This window comes from Struthio camelus, chromosome 3 (genome assembly GCF_040807025.1).
Source record: "Struthio camelus isolate bStrCam1 chromosome 3, bStrCam1.hap1, whole genome shotgun sequence".
Lineage (NCBI taxonomy): Eukaryota > Metazoa > Chordata > Aves > Struthioniformes > Struthionidae > Struthio > Struthio camelus.
Window position 1 is genome coordinate 34,328,974 of NC_090944.1, and position 10,801 is coordinate 34,339,774.

At 42.0% G+C, this 10,801-nt stretch overlaps 1 protein-coding gene across 4 annotated transcripts; it reads right to left on the bottom strand.

Moving 5' to 3' along the window:
* Window positions 1-9,332, bottom strand: LOC104151940 (glutathione S-transferase 3). Of its 4 annotated transcripts, none has more exons than XM_068937358.1 (7): window positions 9,240-9,332; window positions 6,033-6,139; window positions 5,530-5,581; window positions 4,383-4,515; window positions 3,575-3,716; window positions 2,220-2,351; window positions 1-755 (listed from the first exon to the last, which is right to left on the bottom strand). In XM_068937358.1, exons 2-7 carry the CDS (start codon window positions 6,117-6,119, stop codon window positions 630-632), a joined length of 672 nt encoding a protein of 223 aa, XP_068793459.1. In that variant the 5' UTR covers window positions 6,120-6,139; window positions 9,240-9,332; the 3' UTR covers window positions 1-629. The 4 variants fall into 4 exon arrangements, with proteins under 4 accessions (XP_068793459.1, XP_009685304.1, XP_009685306.2 ...); XM_009687009.2 differs by lacking the exon at window positions 9,240-9,332 and adding an exon at window positions 8,609-9,131; XM_009687011.2 differs by lacking the exon at window positions 9,240-9,332 and adding an exon at window positions 8,488-8,761.
* Window positions 9,333-10,801: the final 1,469 nt, after the last annotated feature.

Below are 10,801 nucleotides of genomic sequence, written 5' to 3' on the forward strand. Positions count from 1 at the left end.
TGAAGACAACACACAGTTTATTGATTAGAAAAGGTCCTCCAAATACATTATACAGCAATGATATTTGTCAGTCAGATTTTGTACTTTTTCTGCTGAATTAAGAAACAACTTAATTATGAAGGCACAATGCAGACATTTCAGGCAAGCCATTAATGTCCAGCACACCTGGAAAGAAAAGCATCTTCATTCTATTTTCTTTAAAAGCTATTTGCTTGGTTTTCCTGACAGTTACATCCAAAAATTCAGTAAAGGCCTGAAACAGAACCCATCATCATACTGTAGAACGTGCTGAAGCTGTCAGAGAGCCAGTCACGCTTTCTCTTTTGCTTTTCCTCCACTTCCAGAAAGTTTCTAGGAAGACAGTTTGCTTGCTACCATTTCAGTCTCTTAAAAATTACTAGAAAACACTCAAGAAGAATGAAGGAAAAAACAGGCTGATAGTAAGGTGTTATGAAAAATACTTGCATATTGTATTTTGTGTGAGAGAACAGTAGATACTTTAAATTTAACCTCCTTTTAGATGTCCCTACACCATTCCTGTAGAGTTTAACAGCACATACACAATCTGATGGTTTTCTCAAGCCAAGCAGAGTTGTTGTTTTAGATAGCCATGGTAATTTGCTTTCACATCAGTACATCCGGAGAACTCTTCTGACGGTCTCCACATATTTATCACCAGAAACAGGTTTTCTCTGGCTTCCTGGTTCCAGAAACTTCTTGATTGCAGGGATGCTGCTTATATTTGCCTTAAATGCCTTTAAAAAGTAAACAAGGTGGTATTTAAAGATCAGAATGTAACACAAGAAAAAGAAGCTAGACTGACTTGTATAAGCAGAGGATTTAACTGAAGAGGGCACTATTTAGTTGCAATACAACCCAAAGACTGTCTATGCTTAAGGCTTGCATGAGCCAGTCCAAGACTGACATAGTGGTACTTTTCCCCTCAACTCGTGCATCTTTGTGCTTGTGAAACGACTTCCTCAGCTGGCTTCAGATCATGTCAGGCAGAAGGGGACTGCTCTCAAAGCGAACAGAAAGGAAATAGTCAACACAGCTACACTGGAAGAGACACCACCTATGCAATATTTGCACTGTTCATGTAGGTAAGTGCTTACTCAAAGCACGACAGCTGTGGGGACACTATGAAAGAAGACACTAAGTGTTAGCACTGCCATAAGTGACTGAAGTGATAGCACAGGAAGAAATAGGAAATACCAAGGATTAACCACAGTGCTGCAAGTAAAGACTACATTTAAATACATGTAACGAAGTGCTGCACATTTTAAAAGTATTGTTTGATGGAGTATGATTGCGTCATTTACCCAAGTGATTTTAGAGTGAGTTTTTTTTCTAAACACTTATAGGCAAATAACACATATTGTATGGAGACTGAATGTTTATGTTAGCATCCTCACCTACACAGAGTGCTTCAGAAACTTCAGTTCTAGTCCTGTAGCAAGAACACTAGGCAGGAAGAACTAGCTGCCAGCTTTGTGTGTTTCATTGTGCTAATATTCTTTCCAAGGATCCATGTCTTGCACCCTCTGTCCTTAGGGTGGCATCAGTAGTACTGAGTGGGTCAAGAGCAGGAGAATCTCTTCCCCAAAGCGTTATTAACGTAGCTCTGCTGTTAGCAATACTTCCTCTACTGATCAAGTAGTTCCAGAGAGATATTGTGAGTAGTCTCCCCAGTAACAGCAAAGATTCGTAATGATTTCTGTAAGTGATGCTCCTGCATTCCTTTCAGTCTTCCTAACCACCTTTTCATTACACATTTGTTAACAAATTGCTTGTTGAAATAAGAGAGAAAATATAGTTTTAGCCACAGCGGAAGTTTCCCCTTTGCCCCAACCTCATAATAGTAATAAAACAATTATCTGTTGTTTCAGATGTGTACTTTATGCAAATGTGTACTTCATACAAATAACACAGTGATTTGAAAAACATTTTCTACTGAAAGGCATGACAGAACTAGTGATGGGATGAAAGAAAAGTCAGTAGGATGGATTTCTTCAGATCTATACAGGAATTGTTCTAGGAAAGAATACATTCTCCAGATGAAGCCTATCAGGAGGTTCTTCCTAACAGCAGCAGAGTAGGACTAGAATGAAAGAAAAGCGACAAACATTCTTGTTTTATGGAATTGTCCACACATGGCAGATTTGGAAAGACTGTTTGTCATATTTCCAGCCATATGAGTGTATTGTTAGTGTAGCTACCTGTAACCGAGGAAACTCTGAGAGAGCATCGGACTTCTTCTCCTCTACCATTAAAATGGCTTCAAGAAGATGAACATCTGCCCAGCTAAGCCGGTTGCCAACAAGAAAGTCCTGTCCATGATGTTTCAAAATCTACAAGTGTTACAAATGAAAGCGTTCAGATGCAGATGGAGTCAGTCCTGGCTGATTTTTTCAGAATGCTCAGGCACACCTTCTCTCACAATACTTACTGTGCCTACTCTTCTTCTGACTCTTTCTCTCTCACACAGCTAGGGATATTATTAACATTGGATATGTAAGTTCAGTTCCTGCACTTACTGATCATTTTAAAGAATATCTACGAGCAACCCTCACAGCAGTGATCCAGAACCCCAGGGTTTCTCTTACCCATTCTCCCTTCCTCCTATACCCATAGGTAACCCGAAGTACTGAACTATAAGGTTAGATACCTCCTTGGTTTTCTCTCCTTTCCAGACGAATACATCCTGAATTTTCTGTTTATAGTTACAACTTCAATGGAAAAATAGATAATGTAAAAAGAGTTGTGATCAACCTGAAGCTTTTTGGCTAAGATACAACAAGTAGAATGTAGGGCAGAACTGAATTCCAGTAGCCATACTTATTTTAACCAACAAGCTAGCATTTAAGTGGGAAACTGTACTCCCTTCAACCTTTAAAACAGTGAAGCAGCTATTTCTGCCAGATCATCCGGTCTGTGTATGTTAAGCTTGTACTGAAAGCACCTGTTGGGTCCAATCTCTCAGAGGATGTTAGAGAAACACCAAGATGCCAGTATGGCTTAGGCAGCAGGCAGTTCTGACCAGAACACTTGAGTACCAGGAGCTGCTCCTACATCTACCTGGGGAACTTAAAACATTGAGAATCTCTGAGACTTGCTACGTTACTGTAGTTAAAAAGCCACATAGACGAATCTGAAATGTCGAACTTATGACAGCTAGCTATTTTAAAACTGTGATGTCCTTGCAATGCAAGTTACCTAGTTTTCTTTTTCTTAAAAAACAGGAAGTTGCCATTTAGACTTTATACAGACATATTCATGTACTTGTTAGATCATAAAGCTTTTGAGTCTAAAGGGATATTTGGATCCTTCAGTCTGAACACTGCTACTGCTCAGCCCATAGAATCTCACTCAGGAATTTCTGCATTTAACCTCCCACCTCTGCTCTCATACTACTCTGACCTCCCACCTCTGCTCTCCAGCCTGCTGACAATATGACAACCTAGGTTAAAGTACTGTACTGATTCTTTTCCGTTTCCTTTGCTTTTGGCAAAATACCCAGCATTCCCATTGCCATCCTTCCAGAGCAATGGAAGGAAATGATGCTCCCACGTACCTTTTCGTAGGCTGGGAAATATCTGCTTGTGGCCTTTTGAATTATATTGGCATGTTCCTTCTCTTTCTCCTCAGCTGATAGGAAGGGAAATCTCATAAAAAAGGCCATAAGATCATCTGTTCCTCCTACATACATATCAATTCTAAAAAACAAACAAACACACACCACCAACTTAAATAAGGTGGCACTTTCCTAGGCAGAGCGCTTTCTTAGTCAGATTTGTGTTGTGGTAGTAAAAGTTTTTTTTTTTTTCCCCCCACCAGGGAAATTATTTTTCCAGTTAAATACAAACAAACAAACAAACAAACCAACCCACCACAGTCTCACTCTCACTCATACTCGTAGCACTGCTGGTGCTTCACTTGCCCTACGGTCCAGGATTAATTCTAAACAGGATTGTACAGGCACTAAAAGTCTTTAACTTCAAACAGCAAATACTGATACAGATCTCTTCAGAATCACTATAGAGAAACACAAAGCACCATAAGGTGACACATCTTGAACTAGTTCAGTCATCTAGATGAATCCCACCTTCAGGCTTTCATCCAAAGTCCAAGTGGTGACAAACTACAGGCTGATGTTTTATTAGAAAACTACAAACCACTGCATCAAATATTTTTTATATAAAAATAATCTAATTAGAACAAATCAATTGGCTTGCATCCAACAGTGGCCTGTCACACTCACTGGAAGTTGTGTGTGTCACTGAGGCACACAGGTGATTCCCTGGGTGTGCTAGTGAACAACTAATTCTAGGTCTATCTAAGCTACTATAATAAATTCAAGAAGAGTAGTACTGTTACGGTACAGGGCTCTCTCCTTCAGGTCCTTCCCGTAGAGGTTGTACTTTGCTGCTATGTAGCTGAGGATGGCTCTAGTCTGCACCATCTTCATCCCATCAATCTCCACCATGGGCACTTGCTGAAACAGCAGGACTCCATCTAGAGCAAGGGAAAGTCACACATTTTCGTGCTGGATCCAATAGCTCCATATAAGATTTCCTGTCACCTTCAGGAAAAGGTGTTTACTTTTATGGTGAGTTTGCTGTGATTGGTCCTTATATTACACTGAGGAAGAATTTCTTTTTTTTTTTTAAAACGTGCAAACAATAAATTACAATGGTGCAGACAAATTAAATTGAAGAGCAGAATTACTGTGGATTAACAGCCTCACTTAAAAAAAAGTTCACTAAGTTGCATTCTGGACTGTGTACAACCGCTTTTATATGGATATTGAAATACAGTGGAGACTGACTCTAAAACATGAACAGAATAAAGAATATCTAATTCTAAATAAAGACCTAAAAATATATCTCTGTTCTGCTATTTGAAACACAGTTGAAGCAAACGTCAGATTCCCAAATGTCTCCCTTTGAACGAGTATCTAAAGGTAAGTTAGACATTCAATAAAGTTTTAGGATAAGCTTTTGCAAGTTGTTGAAGCCCAGGGTAAACGTATAGGACCACGTGGAGTATACAGAAGGGAATAAAATTCATATGGTAACTGCATGACGCTGCTTTCTTCATGAATGAGGATTTGATGAATTCTGACAAATGAATTTCAAATACAACTTGGCAAATGCTCAGGTACCACGACATTTAACCAGTCATCTTATAGCTAAGTCACAAAAATATTTGCTATGGCCCATTTTTAGAAGTAACCACATGTTCTTAAATCAGCTAAAGTGATTTTTCATTAACAGGAGGGGCATCAACCGACAAAGGGAACACAGAACAACCGAAAGGCCTGGAAAAGGCATTTAATCTTCAATTGTGCCTGTCCACACCTGGGGAAAAACAAAACAAAACAAAACAAACCCACGAGTCCCCTGTTCACAGCTCTCAGTTTTACTTCCCTCTCTGCTCTGAAAGTCCCAAAGGCAATTTCAAACACACCTTACCTGAGGTTAGAGTAAAGCCTGCTCACACGTTTCTTGAGGTTTCATCTGGACTCACCTTTAAGGAGCTTCTCATACTGTTCTCGTGTTTTCAAAAACTCTTCTTCAAACTGACAGAAGAGAATAGGGAAGAAAAGGAAATGAGCATCTTGTCACATTTCTAAGAACAGACAAATCTGTTAAGCATCATACAGGGAAGAGAATATACAGCGTGGTTCCTTCCATTCCAGGTGCGGCTCTGAAGAACATACAAGGGGCAGAACCCCTTCGCAAAACCTCTTGGCCTGTTTTACTTGGAAGCTGCTGCCGCAGGCAACTCTAGCAGAAAAACTGGCAATAGGAACTGGAGTAAGGAGGGCTTCTTTGGTATTGGACAAACAATTTAATCCAACACAGTTGACCTAAAGTAGTAATACTGAATCATACTGAAAGGGGGGAGGGGGACTAGGAAATACTGTTTACTGTGCCACCTTGAATACTTTTTCTTCGTTGGCTACTAACTTAAGTGATCTGCCTCAACAACAAGCTTGCAGATTAAAATTAAAAAATGCTAAAACGAACCTCAACCCCAGCTGCAGTTAACAACCAGCGAACTGACTCCATTTTGCCTCTTCCATCAAAGTAGTAAAGTTTAGGTTTTCCAGGCATGACTTCAACCTTCTTGTCACCTAAAACATTTATATGGAGATTACAGTCTAATAAGAGGAAGAATCCGATGGCAGGCGAAGTAGCAGTTCACAGAAATGTAAGTTAATTTTAAACAAAACATTTCAGTAAAGTTTCGGTCTAAACTGATTTAGTGTTATTGCACAGTCAAATCACAGTAACAAGTGTTTCATAGTTCTTTCCATTCCCCCAAAATATAGAAGGATCAAATATCATGTTGCTAAGTAGGACATAACTGAGAAAATAAAGTCACCACTAAAGAAATCCTTAAAATCCTTCAGGAGAAAAAAAAAAAAATTAGCACTCGAGTTTCTAAAAGAACCACTGCTAACAGCCATGGTTCAATCAAAGAGGGGAAAAGGGACTAGACAGGATTTTCAAGTCTGGCAGTCCTTATATCAGAGAAGGCCAAAAGTATCTAAAGATGAACTCTATATATAATTAGGTGAAGTATGGGAAATGTTTTCAAAAGCTCCCACTTTTCTTTCTAGCTCTGGTGATCCAGGATAAGTAGGTGACCTGGGATAAGTAAGAACTTGAGAAGAGTAACTAATTTATTCTGCAAGAATCCAGACTGAAACAGGAAGATTCAGACTATTGTACAATTGACCCTTCTACTGGCTTCATTTCTTTCTATTAACAATCTTTATTGCTAACCATAACTTCAAAGTCTATAAAGTTGCTGAAGTCTATGATGCTGCTTTTAGAGAGGAATGTTAATTCTTGAATGACTTCATAAACCAGGCTTTCTTTTTTTTTTTTTTTTAAATAGACCAGTGTTTTGATCTCAGCAGGAGTCAGATTCCATTGTAGAGCCATGAGCCAAGCGAACACCAAATTTCATCGCACTGGTATGCCATATACAGAACTGCATAATAGTAAGTCGTCCTTACTGCAACTGAGAATGTTTTTCCTCCGCAGGGACATTCTTTGTCCCTCTAATCAAGAATTTAATGCTGGGAAAGGGTCTGTAGGAATGCGAACAAGAGCCTTCACTTCATGAAGTTGCAAGAGTTCCTTCATACACAGGAAAAAAAAAGTGACCTTTGAAAGACCTTGAACACAGAAGAAGCACTTGGCAAGGCATCTGCTTGTTAGCTAACAGGCACAAAAATAAAGACACAAAGACTTCAGCTGACCACAGGAATTCAAATGAGCAAGGCTGCTCAGCCCTTCTAGCCAGCTCAGGGGCCTCCTTCTCTTGTCAGGAAAATCACTGGGAACACGAGCACTGCCAAGTAGCACCTGCACCACTAATAAAAAAAACAGTGCACAAGAGTGGCGGGGGGAACAAAGAAGTATCAGAATGAACTACACAAGCTACATAAAAAAAACCAAAGTGAAATAGTAAAAATAAGAAACAATGTAAAGTATGTTTTAAAAGTGCAAGTCGCTTATAACACAGGTAAATTGACAAAGGGGGGGGGGGAGCCAGATGCGGTTTTTAACTTGAAGTTTAAAAAAATTGGAAGAGACAGAAGAGCCACAGTACTTCAGTTTACCCGTGACACACACAAAACAGACCAACATACACTTCACAAACGGTAAGCGAGTTACTGTTTGTCAGGCCCACATGAAGACAGCAATACAGCAAAGAGCTAACAGCAGGTAAAGACTTGATGGATGCTCGTCTTTTAAATAGGTGGGACCAACAGGCTTTGAAGCAAGCTGTAGCCCTTTGACTCCTAAGGCTGCATGTGCCATGTAGTACTGGAAGAGGAAGGAAGTCCAACTTGTGAACTGAAATCTGCTGGAAGGAAGCATCCCAGGGATGGGGAAGATGGAGCTTCCTCCCCCCGCCTGCCTTTTCACCAGAAGTAAAGGAAAGAAAGCGGTAATTTCAGCCGAGAGCTGTAATCCCAGGATGCTGGCCGTTCTTCTCAACCTAGTATTCCAACAGCTAAAGATGCTTGGGGGGGGGGGGGGGAAGCACACCTTGATCTCAATTTCAGCGAGATTTGGATCAGGTACGAACTAGTTAGAGGGACACAAGAGAGAGATGACCAAACCCAGCTGATGTAGTTTGACTTACAGTTCTCTACCTAATTAGACCCCACCCCTCAAAACCAGTTATTTTCTCTTTCTTGTTTCCACTTTCAATTAATCTGATTAAAATGAGAGTTGGAAGGGGTTTCCAGTAGGTCCGCTATTAGGTAGAATCAAGCAGGGAGCAGACTTTCTCCTGCGCAATGGATGGCAAAATTATTTCTGACTTATGGTGCCGTCCCCTTTAATTCTGACAGCGATTTATGCAGCGCAACTAGCCTAACATGGGAAAAGAGAAACTTGCAGGACGGAGAACGTGAGCATCCGCACAAGAAGCCATCGCTCTTGTGCTAGGCATACGCACCAAAAGCGCACCAGCGAACGCTTCTTTTTTGCTTCGCGCATTCAGCAGCCCCCAATCCACCACCAACTGTTGTTTCCCGCTCAAAACTGTGCAAGACCAACCTGGAAGGAAAGTCACCTACCGAACCCAGGACTGGGTAACCGTCTCCTGGGCCACCAACTCCAACCGTGACAATTTCTCCCCAGGTACAATATATATATATATATATATATATATATATATATAAAACCGATTGTGTAACTGAATGGGGAACCGTCATGTTAATAATTTATGGTGGCAGAGGGCCTAGAGGCAAAGGTAAAACAAAACAAACTTGCACAGAGAAGATCAGAAGCGCTGGAGCTGGCAACTTTTTCATATCTGAGATGAAACGCCCTTGACCGGCAGCCGGTCTTATCTTCTAGATAAGACGCTCTATCAGCAAACAAAACCCGGCGCGACGTTTTCAGTTACTTGTCCGCGCGCCAAAGAAAGTCCGGGTGGCCAAGGGAGCAGGGAACAGCCGCAGGCCTGGCCGAGCCCGGCCGCGCCGCGGCAGCTCCCGGCTACGGCCGGCGAGGGCAGCAGCCGGCGCCACGCTATGAGGGCGGCAAGGGCGAGCCTCTGTAGGGGCCCCCGACACCGCCGCCCAACACAGCACCCTCCTCCCGCCGCCAGTCCCACAGCCGGGCCGGGCCGGGCCGGACTGGACCGGACCGGACCGGACCGGACCTGCGCGAGGGCCGCCGGAGCGCGGCGCTGCACGCACCTACCTAAGCCCAGCGCCAACGCGAAGCGCTGCGCCACACCGCCACCGCCACCCGCTCCGGCTACGACGCGGTAGGCGGTGACAGGTCAGGCAGCCGCCAATAGGAAGCCTTAGATTTGCATGCTCCGCGAAGGCTTCTGGGAGAGAAACTTAGTTCTAAAAACTGCTAACGTTTTTCGTAGTCTTGGTGTATTTTCGACCGATCATGTTTGTTGCGCAGGGAAAGAAGTTTTCATTTTACAGTTTATCAAATTTTCAGCTTGCGCGGAATCACCCTAGCAGAAAGATAAACAGTATCTTGACCTTTAAATATCCGCCGCGGCCCAGGGCTTTTCTGGATGTGAGGGCGATCTGGCTGCGACATCTGTCACCCCATTGATCGCCAGGGTTGATTCGGCTGATCTGGCTGGCTAGGCGGGTGTCCCCTTCCTCCCTCACCGCTCCATGTGCGTCCCTCCCGAAGCTGCGCGCTCGGTCGAAGAGGACGACCTTCCCCGATAGAGACGTACCGTTCATCGGTCAAGGGTATACGGTAGCTGCGCTCCCCTGCTAGAACCTCCAAACAAGCTCAAGGTCCATTTGTAGGAGAACGTAGGGTAGTCAAGCTTCCAAGACTGCAGACACATCCAAGTGAGGCGCTGCACGTGGCAGTCTGCCATTCTTTTTAGGCAGGCTCGGCCTATAAACAAAGCCTCCCCGATGCATGGAAGAAGGTGTTTAATGCTTTTATTACCTTGTTGCTTTAGTTGACAATTTTATTGATAATTTAATAACGAATAAATACTAATTGAAAATACAACAGGGATATTAAATAGGAGCTTCCTGATTAACAGAAATCCCTTCTTGCATAGTACTTGTTTGTGTTCTTATTCTGCGCTATACGTTCTTTTTTGGAGATGGGAACGTAGCAAATTCTAATTAATTTTAATTAACATTCTTCCAGTCATTGCTGGTCTCCCTCAGTTTATCCATCTATGAATTCCTGAGTCCCCCCACTGTACAGACAAGATGGTTATAATGTAGAATACTTAAATAAAAGCAAGAGTACTTTCTGGAAAAATACATTAAAATACAATTAACATCTAGTTCTTCCCCTGCACAATTAATTTCAAGGCTGCCTAAACAGACAGCAAAAAGGCAGGATGTGTTCGTTACCAGTTGTCTTCCGCTTCTATTATCTTGAGAGCGGGGGGAGAAGGTTGAGGAGAGATGACACAAGACATTATGGACAATTGTATCCTTCTTCCAAGGTGTTATGCATCTTTTATTTTAATTCAGGGTTTCTCTTAACTTCAGAGAAGTTGCCATCCAAGGACTAATCTGGTAGGATTATACAAAGCTCACAACATACTGCATAAGTTACATGTTTAGACTCAAACCACATGGCCAATGACCTTGCAAAAAGGCAAGTCTCAACAGCACAGCTTACAGAGAGGTACTACACGTCTGAGAAGAAACCAATTTTTTTGTTTGTTTGTTTTCAGGGCTTTTTTTTTTTTTTGGCTCTTTTTTACAAACTAAAAGACTGTTTCAAAAATAATGAACGAAAGTTCAACACTCTAGTCA